Raw genomic sequence first — 21,307 nt, 5'->3', positions numbered from 1 at the left:
ACTGAGTTCGAGCCTCACCGGCACTGTCCAGATAGACACCTGTGTCGCCTGTCATCGTCTGCCTCCTTGTGTCCTGTTCGCAGCTGAGGCCATTCGCGCCCCCTAATGGACTCTCCACAGCACAGCCACAGTACCCAAGACCGTGTCACCAGGCTGCACGTGTGACGTGACACTTTGCTCTTTGGTTTGCTCGTGTTTTCTTTTTTTTTTTTCCCCGTGAGAAACCAAGAGGTGAGTGCGTGTCGTTCGAGTGCCACGTTGTCCGCTGCTTTCAAAGATGCAGAAATTCCTCAGCTGTCAGAAAGGGAAAGTTTTATGGGAAGTAATGGGAGTCGGCGTCCTGCCATCACAGCTGTGGAGCTGCTCGCTGCCTGGCTGCTCTTTGGATTTCTTCTTGCTGAACGTGAAGGTCTGCCATGTTTCATGTCTGGATGGGACTCTCACTTCAATTTTGTCTTTTTTTTTTTTGGATTTTGCTGCTAATGTCAGTATTTTTTATACATATGTATATATAGGGTGGTCCGGATCTAATTATGCAATTTTTATTATGCTACAACTTATTAAGTTTATTACATAGAAAATCACCCGAAAAATCCTGGACCATCGAGAAGTGTGTGAACTGACGACATGAAGAATCATCCCCGCATAAATCAAAGTCATCCAGACGATCTGGATCTGCATAATTAGATCTGGACCACCCTGTATGTGTATGTGTGTGTGAAAATGTATATATATATATATATATATATATATATATATAGGAGTGTGTGTGTATATATATATATATATATATATATATATATATATATATATATATATAGTATATGTATGTGTATATATGTGTATGTATATATCCTTCTATCCATCCATTGTCCAACCTGCTATATCCTAACTACAAGGTCACGGGGGTCTGCCGGAGCAAATCCCAGTCAACACAGAGAGTAAAGGCAGGAAACAAACCCTGGGCAGGTCGCCAGCCCACCGCAGACGTGTTATCATCTACTATTGAATTCTGCTCTCTACTTGTAATATTTCTTTTGTTCTATTTCTATTGTATTGAGGATTACTTGTGTTCTGTTCTGTGTATTGTGTTGTATCGACCCCTTTTTTTTTTTAATACCACTGCACGCCCAGCCTACCTGGACAGGGGTCTCTCTCTCTGAACTGCCTTTCCTGAGGTTTCTTCCATTTTTTTCCCCTACAAGGGTTTCCTTGTTTTCTTAGAGAGTCGAGGCTGGGGTGCTGTTAAGAGGCAGGGTCTGTTAAGGCCATTTGCGGGACCCCTTGTGTGATTTTCAGTTATACAGAAATAAATTGTATTTTATTGTTTTATAAGAATAAGACCCCAGAGCCCTTCATTTAGTACAATAATGCAGTTGATGGCCTGCACACTCACCCAGCCAGTCCTATTTGTATATAGCGCCTTTCACAGTTGTTTTGCCTCCCGATGTGCTTCACGGTGGCCCCTCACTTGTATAACGAGACACATTATTCCGCACGTAATGGAAAGTGTTCAGCCTTTGTTATATATAGCGCATTTCGTGGGACTGATGAGCAACGTCACTTCGTTTAGGGCAGTAAAGCAAATAGCGACTGGCAGACTTGTTCTTAATAAGCCAGGTGATCCTGTTTGTATGTAGTGCCTTTCATAGTAGCCCCCCTTGACCCTCAGCGTCCACCTCAGGGAGCAAATGCTTTACAAAGGCAACCTGATGAGATGTGTTTTACTTTATATAGCACCTTTCACAGCGACCGCCATCACATGGCCAACAAGTGGGCACGCTTGTGCTCTGTGTGTGTGTTTGTGTGTCCGCAGTGTCCCAAAGTCCTGTGGCTGGCTCAGTGCAGATGTGCGTCACCGTGTCTCAGGTGTGGCCGTGCTAGTGTCGTATTCTGTTTGTGTGTGGTGGGCACAGAGGGTGCGGCTGCCAGAGCCATCGCCCGCTGCATGTTGAGTGTGCTTGTGTTTGGGGTGCACATTGTGTAAGTGTGGCTGGGTGTTCATTGGGGTCCCTGGAGTTTGGAACACCGTGTCACTGCCAACCCGGACTGTCACCGTGTGTGTGTGTCTGCATGACTGTCTGTGGTGTTCACGTTACATGTGTGTGTGGTTGTTTTATGGCGGGGGTCTCCAAGTCCAGTCCTGGAGAGCTACTGTGGCTGCAAGCTTTCATTCTAACTCCATCCATCCATCCAACCCGCTATATCCTAACTACAGGGTCATGGGGGTCTGCTGGAGCCAATCCCAGCCAACACAGGGCGCAAGGCAGGAACAAATCCCTGGACATGGCGCACACACACACACATACCAATCACACACCAGGGACAATTTAGGATCGCCAATGCACGTGACCTGCATGTCTGTGGACTGTGGGAGGAAAGCCACGCAGACAAGGGGAGAACACGCAAACTCCACGCAGGGAGGACCCAGGAAGCGAACCCTTAAGGGTCTCCTAACTGAAAGGTAGCAGCGCCACCACTGCGCCACCGTGACACCCTCATTCTAACTCTTTTCTTAATTAGTGACCAGTTTTTGCTGCTCATTCGCTATTTCACTTTATTTTAATTGACTTTTCTTAAGATTCTAAACCGCTGAATTGATTCTTTTTTTCCCTAAACGGCACCTAAACATAAATTTGATGTCAAGTGAGCCAACAGATGAGCAACCAAGTCGGGGCCTCAAACTCCAACCAACTTCACTTCATTCAGTTTCTTAACTCGAAGCCAATTCTCGTTGCTAATTAAAGCCGTCATTTAATTCCGTGGCGCTCGCTCATTCTGCCCTGGCAGACATTTCCTTTTTTTTAGAGCGCTGGCTGTCAGAATGTCTTGTGGACCGGAGGCCTTCACCTTTCTTGATTGGTTCATTTTGTGTCTTAATATTGTTTGGTTGCTAATTCAGGAAAAAAAAAGAAATAATTAAGGGGCCCGAGTCTTAAGTTGTGCATCGGCCTTGCTTAACTGAGAAGACTTAATTGATTTATGAATAAATTAGGGAACATTAGGAAAATTATGATGAGATCAGGCCATTGAGCCCGACAGGCTCGCCCGTGCTGTTCACTTCACTTGTCCAAGGGATGTCACATCTAGTGAAAGATCCCACCAGATTGAGGAATTCATTTTGGTAAAACTGTACACATCATTAGAGATTCTACAGTATATTACTATGTATAGAGAGATATATTCATTATAAAAGGCGCTATATAACAGAATTGATTAACTTGACAAACTGCACTGCCTTTAGAAATGACTAGCTTTACTTCCTTTCTGAGGCAGGCTGATCATCAAAGTAACAAATGTAGACCTCAGCGTAGACATTTGCTGTGCGCCATGCAATGCTTGTGTCTCTGTTACAGTCCATCTGGAAAGTATTCACAGCGCTTCATCTCTTTATCCACATTTTGTGATGTTACAGCCTTATTCCAAAATGGATTCAATTCATTTTTTCCTCAGAATTCTACACACAACACCCCATAATGACAACGTGAAAAAAGTTTACTTGAGATTTCTGCAAATTTATTAAAAATAAAAAACTGAGAAATCCCATGTCCATAAGTATTCACAGCCTTCGCTCAATACTTTGTCGATGCCCCTTTGGCAGCAATTCCAGCCTCAAGTCTTTCTGAATGTGATGCCACAAGCTTGGCACACCTATCCTTGGCCAGTTTCGCCCATTCCTCTTTGCAGCACCTCTCAAGCTCCATCAGATTGGATGGGAAGCGTCGGTGCTCAGCCATTTTAAGATCTCTCCAGACATGTTCAATCAGATTCAAGTCTGGGCCACTCAAGGACATTCACAGAGTTGTCCTGAAGCCACTCCTTTGATATCTTGGCTGTGTCCTTAGGGTCGTTGTCCTGCTGAAAGATGAACCGTCGCCCCAGTCTGAGGTCAAGAGCGCTCTGGAGCAGGTTTTCATCCAGGATGTCTCTGTACATTGCTGCAGTGATCTTTCCATTTATCCTGACTAGTCTCCCAGTTCCTGATGCTGCCACCACCATGCGTCACTGTAGGGATGGTATTGGCCTGGTGATGAGCGGTGCCTGGTTTCCTCCAAACGTGACGCCTGGCATTCACACCAAAGAGTTCAATCTTTGTCTCATCAAATGTGCCTTTTACTAAGGAGTGGCTTCAGTCTGGCCACTCTACCATACAGGCCTGATTGGTGGATTGCTGCAGAGATGGTTGTCCTTCTGGAAGGTTCTCCTCTCTCCACAGAGGACCTCTGGAGCTCTGACAGAGTGACCATCGGGTTCTTGGTCACCTCCCTGACTAAGGCCCTTCTCCCCCGATCGCTCAGTTTAGATGGCCAGCCAGCTCTAGGAAGAGTCCTGGTGGTTTTGAACTTCTTCCACTTACGGATGATGGAGGCCACTGTGCTCATTGGGACCTTCAAAGCAGCAGAAATGTTTCTGTAACCTTCCCCAGATTTGTGCCTCGAGACAATCCTGTCAGAGGTCTACAGACAATTCCTTTGACTTCATGCTTGGTTTGTGCTCTGACATGAACTGTCAACTGTGGGACCTTCTATAGACAGGTGTGTGCCTTTCCAAATCAGGTCACATCAACTGAATTGACCACAGGTGGACTCCAATGAAACATCTCAAGGATTATCAGGGGACACAGGAGGCACCTGAGCTCAATTTGGAGCTTCATGGCAAAGGCTGTGAATACTTATGGACATGGGATTTCTCAGTTTTTTTATTTTTAGTAAATTTACAAAAACCTCAAGTAAACTTTTTTCACTTTGTCATTATGGGGTGTTGTGTGTAGAATTCTGAGGAAAAAAATGAATTGAATCCATTTTGGAATAAGGCTGTAACATAACACAATGTGGAGAAAGTGATGAAGCGCTGGGAATACTTTCCGGATGCACTGTATATGCCATTGGATGTGGGATTTGTAAAAGCAGTGTTAATGTTTGTGATGCGCCATCTGTTGGAATGAAAGATGCAGTGCATTTTATTACTACAAATATTTGCGATGCTCCTTATTTTGGAGTGATAGAAACACAACGACCAGACAGACCGTGTCTTTTTATTACGGTGCATTTGGAATTACAACTTTGATGAAAGATGTCTAATAATGGATGGATAGATTAGCTTGATTGGCAGCCCTTCTTATTGTGAAAGGCGCTATATAACACGGTCAGACTTGGTGTAGTGGATCACCTTGTGAAGTGATCAGGGCTGCACTTATGATGAAGGGTATCACCTAACATCAACTGCTTGAAAGGTGCTATATGATATGAAAAGGGAAGATTGTTCTGTCCTTAGGGGGTTGCACTCGACACTCAACATATATAAGAAAAATGCATTTGCTCTTGGCGGAAGGGCACTATATACCTGTATATAGATCTTTATGTGTCAGACACGTTTAGCCACCAAGGTCAGTGGTTTACGTTTATTTTACACAGCTGGACATGGAGTTTGGACTTGAACCAGTGGCCGAGATGGCCTTGGGGTCTTTATATAAACAGGGCTCTGGTGGTCCCTTTGTGGGTGCTCGGGGCGTCAATTATCACTTTTAGAAAGCTATTACAGTTTGCTCATTCGGTTTTGTTTTGAACATTGTTGGGTGTCTAGCAGTTGTTCAAGATTGTAGCACATGGCAGTACCCGCCTTTTCATCTGACATTTGGTTGGATGCCAGTAAAGCACCCTCTTTGTGGTCAGGTGAGAGGAAGCGTGAAGCCCGTAGTGTGGTCTGCCCGATAGGCATGCCCTTACTGCCTCCGCTCGCTGGCACCTGCTTGGTTCAGATGATTCGTATGGTCAAAGAAACAGACACACTCAGTTCCACTGGTACCCACATGCAACTATGCCCACTTAGTCTTTCATCAGCCCAGAGTTCACTGGTGATGCAGATGAGATAAGACATCATGTAGTCCCCTCTGAGTGTTCATATTGATTGACAGCTCAACCTCAACTATTTCTTTACCAGGGTGGTCGGGTGAAGTGGGGCAATAGATGGTCACAGCAGCACTGGGCAAAAGGCAGGAACGGACCCCGGATGGAGTGGCAATTTGTCCCTTATATGAACATTTAGAAAATGAACGTGTAATACCAACAGATGAAGAAATCCAGAAGGGGGCCTGAGAGCCCGTGCAGCAGTGGAGGGCACAGTCATCTGCCCAGGGGGTAACTGGAGAGGTGATAAATGGAGTCGTGCGCCCTCTAGGGGTGAGTGTTGTACCCACCTGGCGTTCCTAGTTTAATCAGCCTGAACCTGAATTAAGATGATGAGGGATGAGTGATGAAGTCAGCCTATGAGAGACACTAGTGCCCCCTAGAGGCCAGTGTAATGTCTCCCCTAACTTTAATCATTTTTAATAATGCTGACGTGAACCTCCTCTAAAATGTGGCTACACGTCAGCATGGATCCTACACAGACACCTGCGACTCTGATTGGCCAGTTTGGTAACTCCGTATCCCCGAAACGCGTTTCCACTCGTCCTCCGCTATTCTGAAGTAAACATGGAGCAGAATGAGAAAAGGCTTGTCAAGGGGGTTTGAAAATATCCGCATTCATACGAATTCTCATTCCAACACTCCAGAGACGGTGGACAATTCATAGGGCAAAATGTCGGTTTGGATCGGTCGGCGAATGAATGGAAAAGTGGGAAAATGTTAGGGGGGGATTTCCATTCACCTGTGGAAGAGAATGTGTAGCAAGAGGAGCTGTCATCTTGGTGGGCAAAAACTGCCTGCATTTTAATGGATCAGTTGCTTTTCTCGTGTGCTACACACACCGCCATCTAGTGTTCGGGCACGAACCTGCAGCGCGCCACGACGCAGAAGAAGAAGTCAGCCTCAATGGTGGCAGGAGACACGAGAACATGGGAGCAGGCAGGTCGGTCAGTCAGGTCAATCCATTTGTGCGCTTATGCCCCCTAGGGGTGAGTGTAGTGCCCACCTGACATGGCCTTCACACTTAAACTCAGACAGAGGGGCTTAATGATGAAGTGACCCTATCAATAATGCTCTGTCAGAGAACACTAGCACCCCCTAGAGGTGAGCATAAGCCTTCACCTCACTTCAGTTATTGACTGACAATATGGGTTTACTGCCCGAAGGTTGGATAAATCAGATCGGTCTATGCAGCCATCCCTGTGTTTGCACCTCCTAGTGGTGAGCATAACCCCTCAACTCATTTTAATTATTCATATGAGCAGACACAATGGGTGCGTGGGCAAGTTTGGCAGGTCAGCTGTTCGCGCAGAGTTGTGTAGGCGTCCATGCGCTTTGTGAACTCTGGGAGCCGAGTGTTCCTCCTTCCCGAGATCCTCTGACTCATTGCACTGATTATGTGGGCAAGACAACCACTGACAGTCAGTCTGCCAGGCTGGATGGTGGCCGACGCCAGTCCCTCAGAGCTTGCTGCTACTTATCCATCTTTTCATGATTACAACCATCATGCCATGGGGCACAATGGCCAGTTTTGAATTGACTGTTGGCACCATACCCTTCTTCTCACTGTTCTGCCCACTTTTCATTTTTTTTTTTATCTCGCCCCCTCCCCCAGGTCCCTCTGCACTCTCATCTGTAAATGGACCTACTCCTCCGAGACGGGCTGGGATGACAACTTCTGGGAGTCCATCGGCCTGGAGGACCTGCTGGAAGACGGCTACTCTAAAATTGGTGAGTCGATACCTGCAGTGGGCGCTTAATGGGCGAGTGCAGATGGCACCTTCCAGTTCTGCATGCCCTGCTGACTTATTCTGGCCGTGGCCAGGCAGTGCTCTACTGTGTCAAGAAGTCATGCACCCCGTCTTCAGTGCCCTCTTCCTCCTCCTTCTACTACTGATCCCCATTTGGTATTTTTCATGGGTTCATTATTAAACACCATGTAGGATGTTGGGGGGGTTTGGGGCATAGCAGTGCACTGATGGATGGTGGGTGGGCTAAGGGTGTGATTCTGGGTGAGGCTGTTCCACCATTGGGGAAATTCACAGACAAAGTGGGTGTGGTCTTGTGATCTATGGAGGGGCGTGGCCTACTAACATTAGGAGAAAGTGTGTGCTCTGAGGGGGTGTGGCTTAGAATTGTCACTGCTGGTTGGTGGGGCACTCACACCATCTAGGCCAGCAGTTTATGCCCTCCGTTCCCTCCAGAGGGCACTTGACGCTTGTCATGCCCGCAGTTTTGAAAGGTGTGATAAAAAGACCATAGGGAGTCACCAGGGAAGGGGGGCATATCCACAGTCTAGTCTTCTTTTGTTATCTTATATGCTTATGGGGGGGTCCCCTGGGTTCTGCATGGGAGGTTGGGGCACCTGGGTATGTATGGAGGGGGGTACTTCTGGCACTGTAAGATTCTGGTAATCTGTTCTTCGGGAATGCAGTGACAGCACAAGTGCTTGGCAGTGGCACTATGTGGTGACCCCGGGTACCCTCTAATTTGCCACATGAGGGGGCAGCTGTTGAGAATATGTTGGCTGATGGCTCAAGATCTAGCAGGGGTGCTGCTGTCCTGTATTATAGAATACCTTGTGATGAGACAGGTGAGGAAAGGCACTATATTTTATATCTGGGGGGGATTTGACTTGGTGGCAACCCTGCTTTTCTGCGTGTGTTGCGTTGTGCATGTGGGCAGCTGCAGGGGGCATCACAGGGTTACAGTCCGAGAGCTCCATCACCTCTCTGCCATAAGCAGCTGCCCTGTGAATGCCAACCCCTATAAGTACTGTGGATTTTCTTCTGTTTGTGGTCTCACCTTTCTCACCTGCAGTGCCTTGGAGGCCACCTGTGACAGCGGACTCTCCCACCCTGAACTGTGACTTGTGACTCATTAAGGGTAGAGGTTGAGGCTGCCACTTCGGTAACCGCAGGCTTTGATCTGCTAGGTGCTCCCACCCACTGCCACCCTCGCCTCAGATGGCACTTGCTGCTCGTGGTGGAGGTCTCCAGGGCGCATCGGTGACCTTTGGAGATTCTCTATGAAGCCCCCCTTGCCTCAGCGGGGATGGGAAGCCTGTCAGCACCTCCCACGCACCTCTGTCTCTCTCAGTGTGTACCCTTTTGGTGCCCTGAGTGTGAACACCCATGTCGTGCCAGCACTGGCTGTCTTCATTTCAGAAGCTAAGGTGGAATTCCTTCCATAGTGAGAAGGGGACCAGCTAAAGTTCAAACAGACGTCTTCGGCTGCACCTCATGAAAGGCGCTGTGGAGGGCAGAGGTGGGCACTCGGTGTTGTGGCTTGCCAAATGCTGAATGAAGGAATGCTGTGGTGCCTGTGCTGGGTGGCTTGGCAGTGGGTGGCATGGTGTCAGAGCTGCCTGCTATGCCTAAGGGCACAGTGAGGGTTTTTCAACACCTCTTAGCCATTTGTAGGTCAATTTAGGTAAAGCACAATCGGACCTCTGTACACCGGGGGTCCCACCGCTGCTAAAACAATGGACGCTTTGTCTTTTATAGCACCTTTCCTGTGTGCTTCACACCTTTGAACATTTCTATGGGTTTTGTAAAATCTCAGCACAGGCAACTTAAGGAAGGCAGTGGTGGTGGTCGGGCTTGAACTGCAGTGCAGCGCCTGATCCGTTAGGTCACATGGCCTTTCTTATACAGCGCCCTTCATCACTGAGCTGTTTCCACATACTGTACTTTATAGAGTTTGAGCAGCGGCAGAACGACTCGCTTCTGGTCGTAGGCTGAGTTCTTTGTGGAAATCGAACATTAAACTGTTCTGTCCAATCCTTTATCTGCTTGGCTCGCCATTATATAGTGCCTTTCTGCACCGGATAGGTATGGAGCTCCTTGTTTTAAAAAATGTGAGTGTGGGCAGCTGAAGTGATGGGCAGTGACGGTGATTACATTCACAGTCAGGTGACCTGCAGCCCCTCTCCATATCCACTAATCCACCCTTATATAGCGCCTTTCTAGTGAAAACTTCACATGCACTGAACTCTGGTCTTATGTTATTGAATGGGAAATGTTGTGACTTACAGTCCGACTGCCAACCACCAGACCCCAAAGTCTTCCTCATATAGCGCCTTTGCAGGTCACGGGGGAGTATGTTGTGGGAAGTAGACATCCAGACTTTCTTTGCTTCCACTTAACCTACAGACCTGGCACCTTTCTGCAGTTTACAGGTAATAATAATAATAAATTTTATTTTTATAGCGCCTTTCCCATGCTCAAGATACTGCCATTATCACATGTCTGTTACAATTTGAGCTTGTGCAGGTTACGTGACTGGTGGTGGTGATTGTGGTGATTGTGCCCCACGTCCTGCAGTCCAGCCCCTTAACCACTTGGCCACACAGCCTGTCTGGTATAGCGCCTTTCATCGCTGCCCACGTTATAAGCACAGAGCGCTCATGAACCTGTAAACTGGAGTGCCAGAGGCCCCAGCACTAAGAAGAACAAAGACACAGGAACTTCATTCTACAGAGAACTGTCCATTTGTTTCTTATTTTTATGATAGTGAAAGGCTGGTGAAGTGACTTACATCTGACCACATGCTGCTGGATTATGTGAATTTCCCCTTGCGATTAATAAAGTATCTATCTATTATATAGTGCCTTTCATCTCTATCTATCTATCTATCTTTTATATAGTGCCTTTCCTCTCTATCTATCTATCTATCTATCTATCTATCTATCTATCTATTATATAGTGCCTTTCATCTCTATCTATCTATCTATCATATAGTGCCTTTCACATCTATCTATCTATCTGTCTATCTATCTATCTATCTATCTATCTATCTATCTATCTATCTATCAATCAATCAATCTATCTATCTATCTATCTATCTATCTATTATATAGTGCCTTTCATCTCTATCTATCTATCTATCTATCTATCTATCTATCTATCTATCTATCTATCTATCTATCTATCTATTATATAGTGCCTTTCATCTCTATCTATCTATCTATCTATCTATCTATCTATCTATCTATTATATAGTGCCTTTCTATCTATCTATCTATCTATCTATCTATCTATCTATCTATCTATCTATCTATCTATCTATCTATCTATCACCTTTCTCTACTGTACAAGAACAGACATTGTTTCCATATATAGATATAGACACGTACAGTGGGTATAGAACAGAATCCCCCCTTCGAAATGTTCCCATTGTTTTTTTTTTTTTTGCCTTACAGTCTTAAACGAAGACACACAAACTAATATTTTTTCAGCTTTACTTACTCATCTCTAACATCCAAGTGAAAGACATCACAGCTACAGTTCAGAAAAATGATTAAAAAAATCAAAAACAAGACCTACTGAGATTAATGAAGGACCCCCCCATGTCAATGTCATTTTGTTGCTTTAATGACAGCCTTGAGTCTGTTGATTCTTCTCTATCAGCTTTGCACACCTCGACTGAGACCACTCAATATTTGCCCCCGACTCCTCTTTACAGTTTAACTGTTCAAGTTCGGTCACATTGGGTGGTGAGTGTTGGTGGTCTGCTACCTTCAGATCTTTCCACAGATTGTCACTGTGATTTATGTCTGGGCTCTGACTGGACACACCAGGACATTCCCTTTTTTCTCCTTCAACCACTGGGTGGTCAATTTTGCTGTGTGCTTTGGCTCGTAGTCATGTTGAAAGGTGAACATACTGCCCGTCTTCACCTTTCTGGCAGAGGGTAGCAGGTTTTCCTCACGTATTTTGCCCCATCCATTTTTCCTTCTACCATAACGAGAGCCCCAGGCCCCCCACAACAGAATGCTGCCCCCTCCATGCTTTACTGTAGGTATGGTGTATTGTGGATGGTGAGCTGCATTGGTGGACCGTTTGGTATCTAGGCCAAATAGTCTGATTTTGGTCTCATCTGACCAGAAGACCTTTTTCCACTTGGCATCAGAATCTTCAAGGTGCATTCGGGCAAAGCTCAAACAAGCCTTAATGTGGCCTTTCTTAAGAAGTGTGACCCTCCTGAACATGCCACAATGGTGGAGCGCTTGTCAAATTGTTGTCAACTACACACCATTAATGACCACTCTGTGCCATCAAATCCTGTAACTCCTTCGAAGTGGCCATTGGCCTCTCTTACCGTTTCCTCCTTGCTCTTCCGTCCAGTTTAGAGGATCCAGGAAGGGTCCTCGTCATACCAAACACTTGTTTATGATGGACTTTACTGAGATTGATAAAGACTTTGAGATTTTCTTGTCTCCATCTCCTGCCCGATGTCCATCCACAACTCTAACCCTGAGATCTTTTGAAAGTGACCTGCCAGCCATAGTCAGGGAATGAATGGACCAGGAACAGCTTCACTAATCCAGTAATCACACTCATTACAACTGATCACAGCCAGTAACCGCAATGGGAATGGTGGGCACTGACACCTGACTGAGTTTGGGTGTTGGGGGGCTTTATGATCCTTTATTCATCTCAGTAGGTCTTGCTTTTTTAATTTTTTTTATCATTTTTATGAACTGTAGCTGTGATGTCTTTCACTTGGATGTTAGAGATGAGTAAGTAAACCTGGGAAGAAATATTAGTGTGTGTGTTTTCATTTAAGGCTGTAAAGCAAAAAAAAAAAAAAAATAGTAATAAAGGCGGGGTTCTCTTCTCTTCCCACTGTAGATGGAGTATCTCTATGATAAAAGAAAATCTTGAGATGAGACTTTGGCCAAGAGATTTTTTCAAGTCCCGCCTTCCTCTCAACTATTTCCAGTTCCCGCCCTCTCACGGACCTCTCACCTCTCATTGGTGTGAATGCTTTCGTCAGACACGCCTCCTTCGCACAGACCAAGTGGAATTGAAAACCTAGCGAGTCCAAACGGGGGCGGAAATAAAAGACAAAGAGTAGAAGACAAAGTAGAACGCCATAAAGAGGTTTCAAAAACGCTGGCGCTGTACACATGCAGAGCAGCTTAGAGATAATGGAAGTACTAAAAGTCGAAAGTCTCAAAAAACTGACCGTAAAGATCGCATTAGCGCAAACAAACGGAAATTATTACTCGCTGAAATAACGGAACAGTGAAAAGAGATCGAATATATGGACAGAGGTGATATGACAGACTGTGGTGGACTGGCACCCTGCCCGGGGTTTGTTTCCTGCCTTGCGCCCTGTGTTGGCTGGGATTGGCTCCAGCTGACCCCCGTGACCCTGTAGTTAGGATATAGCAAGTTGGATAATGGATGGATGATATGACAGAAGTATGTAGATATTGCAAGGCTTTAAACTTTAAGTCGGAGACGTGTAGATCGTCTAATTCGTGTTGCCATCAGGGAAAAGTAGAGTTTCTAACTAATGAAGAGGCGTATCCACGAGAATTAAAAGATTTGTTGTTTGGTGAAAGTGAAATCCATAAACACTGCAGGCAAAATATCCGAGTCTACAATAATCTGTACACGTTCACATCATTCAGTGCTCAAAATTTAGATTTACACGATTCAGGACCTACGCTATGAGAATCTGCAGGCCCGCAACAATTAAAGCTACGACAAGTTTAATTTCAAAGAATCCACAATTCGGTCAGGTGTATATTTATAACCACGGAGAAGCGACGCAACAAAGAATCCAAAGAGTTAAACGATCGGACGTTTTAGAATTTCTACAGCCAATAATGGAGACAAATCCATACGTCTAGAAGTATCGCTCTTTACACGAAATGTATCTGAAAAACACGGATGAAGAAGATTGCTTGGATTTCTGTATGAATACGAAAGATCACGCTCGCATTTATAATAAACCAACATGCCTAAAGAGTCTTTGTTCCAAAAATTCAAATTACCAAATAATATGCGAGCAGATCAAGACTCTGTTGCTTTCACTAGACATTGGCGATGTTAAAATTTAAAAGCTCCCAAATAAAAGAGAAGAATTTCATCCCGTAGAGTTATCAACCAAAGAAATGAGTATACGCGGGCAATCCTATATAGCAGCGAGAAACGATGAAGTCAAACGAATTAACGCGAAAATTGTCGATCGGTTACACGGCAAGTTGGTTAAATGCGTATCAATAGACTCTGCTGAAACAGGTGATGGTGAGGAAGATGAAAACATCAACTTACAATATCACGAAGAATATCTACAAGCGTTAACGCCGTCTGGTCCTCCACCGGCCGGATTACTGTTGAAAGAAGGATGTATCGTAATGTTACCGCGTAATTTATGTCTGAGTGATCGGCTGTGCACTGGATTAAGATTAGTTGTGTTCACAATTGATCAAACAATTCTGACGTGTGAAATGTTAACAGGCGACAAGAAAGGTCATGTAGTCCATCTCAAAATCACACGCCAATGGAGATCTCGATATGCCATTTGTATTAAAACGTTTACAGTTACCCGTTAGAACAGCTTTTGCTATGACAATTAACAAATCACAGGGACAAACATTCGAAAAATTTGAGAGAAAGAAATGAAATCCACTCACGGGCAGTTATACGTCGAGTCGTCACGATGAAAGTCCAAACACGGAATCAAAATTCAGTGTGATCTTGATGAAAAGCTAACTCCAAATATTATTTCTGAGGTTTTACAGTAAAAGTGTTAGTTTAAAAAGTATTTGCGTGTTAATTTCAAAGCCAAACAGAAGAAAAACGTGTAACGAAACGAATACCTCAAACGCAACATGAAACATAATTTACTTTCAAATGATTACATTTTACTCTTTTTTAATATGGTTGATTACTCGCTGTAATGTAAAATAGTTAGTTCTATTATGCATATGTAACAATTCCTATGAAAATAACAATCTGTTTAAATTGTACATCCGCTTCCTTATACGCGAGTGGCAGAGCGGCGAAGTGGCTAGCGGGCAGTGCCCGGCCAGGGGTTGGCCAGTGAAGTGAGCAGGGTGCAGAGACCCCTAGTCTTCTATATAAACGTCTATGCGTGGAAGTGTCTGTCTGTCTGTCTGGCCCGGTAGTGCGAGGCTACAGCATGAAGCTCAAACAGTTAACGAGTCGGAAGAAGAAACAGGGACAAGGCTACAGCATGGAGCTGAAAGAAAGGAAAGCGAAACCGCCGAGGAAAGACAAACTTGCTTAGCCGCTGATTGACAAGGGGTTTTTGGGGGGTATAGCACGTCCGCAAAACCAAACCACCGACTCCGCGTTTCAGTTTATTTTCTGAAAATTTCAATAGTTTCTAGGAGCCCGGGCTTTTAACATCACCAGCTTACACGGCTAGTTTATATACAGTATATATCCATCCATTATCCAACCCGCCATATCCTAACTACAGGGTCATGGGGGTCTGCCAGAGCCAATCCCAGCCAACACAGGGTGCAAGGCAGGGCTCCAGCCCACCGCAGTACAGTATATCTATACTAATAAAAGGCAAAGCCCTCACTCACTCACTCACTGACTCATCACTAATTCTCCAACTTCCCGTGTGGGTGGAAGGCTGAAATTTGGCAGGTTCATTCCTTACAGCTTCCTTACAAAAGTTGGGCAGGTTTTATATCGAAACTCTACGTGTAATGGTCATAACTGGAAGCTGTTTTTCTCCATTTACTGTAATGGAGATGAGCTTCAACGCCGTGGGGGCGGAGTTTCGTGTGACATCATCACGCCTCCCACGTAATCACGCAGTACATAGAAAACCAGGAAGACCTCAAAAAGCGCTGAAGAAAACATGCATTATATAATTGAGAAGGCAGCGAAACAATAAGAAGCGAGCGAGTGACATATACAACCATATTCATGAGTTCTGCTACTTGAAACAAAGCACGATGTAAACCTACACTTTAAATTAAGTTCATAGACAGGCTGCGCTGGCGTTTGTAATTTAGTGCCTGCCCATATAAGGCCGTCCGTCAGCGGCAATCCAATAGCAAACTGCCACTAAATATTCACGGGTGAAGGACTGTGCTTATGGAGAGGAAGATGAGATGGTCAGGGTGGTGTTTGACACAAACTCAGCGAAACTGCGAGAGAAAGTTTTAAGTGCCAGGACTAAGGTAACATTAAATACAGCCATGGACATAGCAGGAGATGGCACCAGCACAGCTGGGAACCTTCGATGCATGTACACCGAGTGGCTCACGTGAACTGGCGCAGTGCACAGATAAAAGCAACAGTTTCAAAGAGCTGAACAAAACCGAATTACACAATTGAAAAGGCAGCAAAAATATGAAGCGTCTGATAAGCATATTCATAAAATAACTACTGCGGAAACAAAGCACACGTTGGAAAAAGTCAATGTCCCGCTAAAGGAAGACAGTGTAAAAAAACCGTGCATGCAGTGTGTCAGGTCTCAGATAAAGAAGAAGACGAGCTGTTTATTGATGCAGTAAGAAACGAATCGATGAATGAAACCTGTCATCTTTACAACGATTGACAAACACGGAATGTAACTTGAACACAACACATCCTACAAATACGAACCTGATTGAAAGAAATAATGATAATCAAATCCTTGATGACAGCAACACTCAGTAACACTCACAAAACAAATACTGTATATTGACAGTCATGTTACGTTATTTTTAAAATATTCCCTTTTCTTTTCTAGCTTTTTAACACACTACTTCTCGCTGCGATACGCTGGTATATATATATATATATATCCCGATCTACATACTGAATAATGGATACTTTATTGCCATCAATGATTGTTTTGGTAAAGCCATACTCAGTGTATTCATTAGATGAGCGGTAAAAAGTAAGAGCGAGGGAGGATGACTTATTGAGGCATGCAGGCTGTAGTGCGTCAACTCTATCTGAATTGCGATCACATTTGAAAAATATATCTTTTCAAGTTCTATTTAGTCCATATGTGTCAAACTCAAGGGGCGGGCCACATCCGCCCGCGTGTAATTATATCCGCCCGAGATCATTTTATATACTGTATTATTGTTATTAAAGCCGGGTATATGAAGCGCTGGTAACACAATAAACTACAGATCCCATAATGCAGCGCTTCAGCTGCCTTGCCGAACACTTACGAGTTAATCAAGTTATTGCGAAGCTAGCTCACACGATGCTGAAGAGAAAAGTTGATTCTGAAAATAGAGCCTTTAAAAACCGATGGGAGGCTGAGTATATGTTTACTGAACCCGTGTGTCTCATTTGTGGAGCTAATGTGGCTGTAATTACAGAATTTAATCTAAGACGGCACTATAAAACAAAACATCAGGGTAACCTGAATGCAATGCAGAAGATACAGAAAGCAGAATAATTAAATAAGAATCTGACACTTCAGCGGACGTTTTTACCCGTGCACAATCACAAAGTGATTTCAATTGAAGCTGCTTTTATGGGAGACACAACCACTTGCCCCACTTTCCCTGTTGCCAAGTAATGTTAAACCAAGTCGTCACTACGGTGTTCCCAAAACGCACTTTGCTGATAAACTGAGCGCACTGAGTTTGCACGGCGCTTTGGTGACTTTGAAGAACAAAAAGTCCGTCTACATGCGGCTCGAACCTTGTGCATGTTTGGTAGCACATATCTGTGTGAGAAGCTCTTCTCAGTGATAAAGACTAACAAAACAGCACACAGGAGTCGCCTCACTGATGAGCACCTGCAATCCATCCTGAGAATCTCCACAACACAGAACCTCACACAAACAGAAACGAACCTGTGGCCAAAAAAGATGCCAGGCGTCCAGCTCTAAAATGACATATGAGCAAAGACAACTGAATGATTTGATTTGTTATTGCTGAAAGGAACACATTTTATTTATATTTCCAGGTTTTGTTATGCAGCATGTTCATATTTGAATTTGTATAATTTTGACAGGATATATTTTTATGGAGAGCAAAATCTTTTGGGATATTTAAAATCTAAGTTTATTTTATATATAAAATTACATAAGAGTAAAGAAATTTGAATGTTTGTTCTTTTAACGTTTACTTTATTTCTAACTTGTATAATTTACACAGGAGATATTTTTATGGAGAGCAAAATATTATAAGTTGTTTAAGGTTTGAGTTGATTTATTCAGGAATAATATTCCTGTCTGTTTTTACCATTCCTACCAAAGATATTTCTGTCGACTAAATAAAAATTCCTTCTATTTAAAATTTAAATAGAACTTGAACAAATACGATAGTTCATAATATCCACGCAGACTTGCACGTAAGAGCGGGTGTCATCCGTTTTAACAAACAGCGTATTGCACTGATACCAAATAGCTGTGTGTGTATATATGTAGATATGTATGTATATGTATATATATGTTTATGTGTGTGTGTGTAAATATATATATATATATATATATATGACTACAACACTCATCACTCACAACAGTGACAAAACAATTACATTGACAATCAGGTTACGTTATTTTCAAAATGTTTCCTTTTCTTTTTCATTGCTTCTTTAACACACTACTTCTCCGCTGCGAAGCGCGGGTATTTTGCTAGTATATATATACAGGGTGGGCCATTTATATGGATACACCTTAATAAAATGGGAATGGTTGGTGATATTTTCATGATGGGTGGTGACCATGGTGGCCATTTTGAAGTCGGCCATTTTGGATCCAACTGTTGTTTTTTCAATAGGAAGAGGGTCATGTGACACATCAAACTTATTGGGAATTTCACAAGAAAAACAATGGTGTGCTTGGTTTTAACGTAACTTTATTCTTTCATGAGTTATTTACAATTTTTTGACCACTTATAAAATGTGTTCAATGTGCTGCCCATTGTGTTGGATTGTCTTCTCCCACTCTTCACACACTGATAGCAACACCGCAGGAGAAATGCTAGCACAGGCTTCCAGTATCCGTAGTTTCAGTGATGAGGCAAACTTTTACGTGAATGGTGAAGTTAACAAACAAACCACCTCTATTGGTCTGACACTAACCCACATTGGATAGATCCCTCCAAGACTGTTGGAACAAAAACATTGATGGTATGGTGTGGTATATGGGGTACAAAGATAGTGGGGCCATTCTTCATCAATGGAAACCTCAAGGCCACTGGATATGCGAAATTGCTACATGATGATGTGTTTCCCTCTTTATGCACTGAAGTTGGCACGTTCCTGGTGTTTTTCCAGCAAGATGGTGCACCACCACATTATGGGTGTCAGGTCCGAGCATTCCTAGATGAACAGTTTTCTGAAAAGTGGATTGGCCATCGTGGACCAGTTGAATGGCCCCCAAGGTCTCCCGATCTGACCCCCTTAGACTTTTATCTTTGGGGTCATCTGAAGGCAATTGTCTATGCTGTGAAGATACGAGATGTGCAGCACCTGAAACTACGGATACTGGAAGCCTGTGCTAGCATTTCTCCTGCGGTGTTGCTATCAGTGTGTGAAGAGTGGGAGAAGACAATCCAACACAATGGGCAGCACATTGAACACATTTTATAAGTGGTCAGAAACTTGTAAATAACTCATGAAAGAATAAAGTTACGTTAAAACCAAGCACACCATTGTTTTTCTTGTGAAATTCCCAATAAGTTTGATGTGTCACATGACCCTCTTCCTATTGAAAAAACAACAGTTGGATCCAAAATGGCCGACTTCAAAATGGCCACCATGGTCACCACCCATCTTGAAAATATCACCAACCATTCCCATTTTATTAAGGTGTATCCATATAAATGGCCCACCCTATATATATACATATATATATATATATATATATATATATTGTCACAAAACGAGACAAAGACAGAAAAAGGTTTGGGGCAGCCACCCATGTAATTCGGTATCCCGGCTGCAACTTCGTTTTTCTTTTAAATACCAGCACTGAAGTGCTTACAACAGAGTCCAAAACAAGACTGACACAGAAGGGAAAAGGGAAGGCTTTTAAAGGGGGAGACAGGAAGTGAGGTCATAAGGGTCGGGCACGTGTTCATCGTTCATTGGTTCAGTCCCGGATGTGACATCAGGGGCCGGAGCTGGCAAGGTCTGTCTCCATTGGCTCGGTCCCAGAAGTGACGCCCAGAGAGACAGGTGGAACCTCCGGGTTAGGTCTACAGGGAAGTGAGAAAGAGAGTTAGTGCGCTCTGCCACATCCCGGCATGGCTCAGAACTGCCTTCACTCGAGCCCTTTAGCTGCCTCCCATGCGCGCGTGTGTGACAATATATATATATATATATATATATATATAGTGACAGATAGGGGGCAGTATCGCTCCCTTGAACCCTCCGATCAAACGTCAGACACCAAGTAAAAGTCCAATAATTGACTTTATTATTATTACACAACAGTGCACCAAGCACCCTCCTCTCCACTGTACTCATTAAATTAATCACAAATACAATAAACCAATCCTCCACGCGTTGCCACCCATCCACCCAGCTCAGCTCGCCGTCTGGGAGCTGTCACAATCCTTTTAAAGTCCCTGACCCGGAAGTGTTCCAATCCCCAGTTCATGTGATCCTTATCACTTCCGGGTCAGATAAAAAGTCCTTTTCTTCAGCCCGGAAGTACGTCACTTCTGCTGTCGCTCTGCCTGTGACGCACTTCCGGGTTATGGGGCACATACGACTCTCTGTGCCTCCCTGCAGCGTCCTCTGTTGGCCCCTGGGGTATCCAGCAGGTTTGTAAGGGAAAACTCCATAGTCCATGATTCCCTGCTGGCATCCGGGACACCTCCATGCTGCAGGGAGAGCTCCATCTGGTGGCCTGGGGGTACTGGCCGTGATGACAAGCCAGCCTTAGACCACAATATATATATATATATATATATATATATATATAATATGCTACCGTGGCTGTCCGTTTGTCTGTCCAGGATTTTAAATCACCTGTGGCTCACAAACCGCTTGACCCGCTGACCTTAAATTTGGTTCACGTATACTACGTGACGTCTGTTATCTGCTTTCAGGGTGATGATTTTTATTCCTTTTTATTTTTATTTTTTTTTATTGTAGAATTAACTCTCAGCAGTGGCCAGCAGGGCGGCAGTATGGCACATGTGTATGGGCGCCGTTCTCATTCCTACCACCTTCGCCATCACTTCCCCTACCCCTTCATATCTTAAATCATTCTTAAGGCAGATTGAAGATTTAAGTGCCAACTTAAGTGAAAAATTAAAGAAAACGTACTAAGTAATTGCAACACAAACACGGACTTAATCAGTTTTAACGCGAAAAGATGCCGACGGAAGAAGAGAAAAAGTGGACCGCTAGGGTGGAGAAAAGAAGAGCTGCTCTGGAAACAACAAGCACATCAACCTCTGAGCAAATGAATGGTAAACGTACAGAAAAAGAGGAGGAAGACTAGGAATACTCAAGTCAAGTGGATTCACTGCACGTATATATATATATATATATATATATATGATATATAAATATTATAATATTTATAATTTATTTATTTTTAAAGTTTGAGCAGGTTCGCTGTCCGATGGAGGTGCCGATTGCACTCATGCTGACTTAGAGCCCAACGCCTTATCTGGGTCGCTGGTGCACACAGCCTGCTTTATATAGCGCCTT

The 21,307-nt window shown here is 44.0% G+C and overlaps 1 protein-coding gene across 3 annotated transcripts in view; it reads left to right on the top strand.

Moving 5' to 3' along the window:
• The window catches only part of fggy (FGGY carbohydrate kinase domain containing), a 155,690-nt gene that overhangs the window by 72,231 nt on the left and 62,152 nt on the right, over nt 1–21,307 (top strand). For all 3 annotated transcript variants that reach the window (XM_039734715.1, XM_039734716.1, XM_039734717.1), the window contains exon 6: nt 7,522–7,637. In XM_039734715.1, the coding sequence (XP_039590649.1) occupies nt 7,522–7,637 (116 nt within the window). The remainder of the gene's footprint in view (nt 1–7,521; nt 7,638–21,307) is intronic.

This window comes from Polypterus senegalus, chromosome 14 (assembly GCF_016835505.1).
Source record: "Polypterus senegalus isolate Bchr_013 chromosome 14, ASM1683550v1, whole genome shotgun sequence".
NCBI classification, from domain to species: Eukaryota; Metazoa; Chordata; class Cladistia; order Polypteriformes; family Polypteridae; genus Polypterus; species Polypterus senegalus.
Note: the sequence above shows the minus strand (reverse complement) of the source record. Positions and strands in the feature narration are given on the sequence as shown.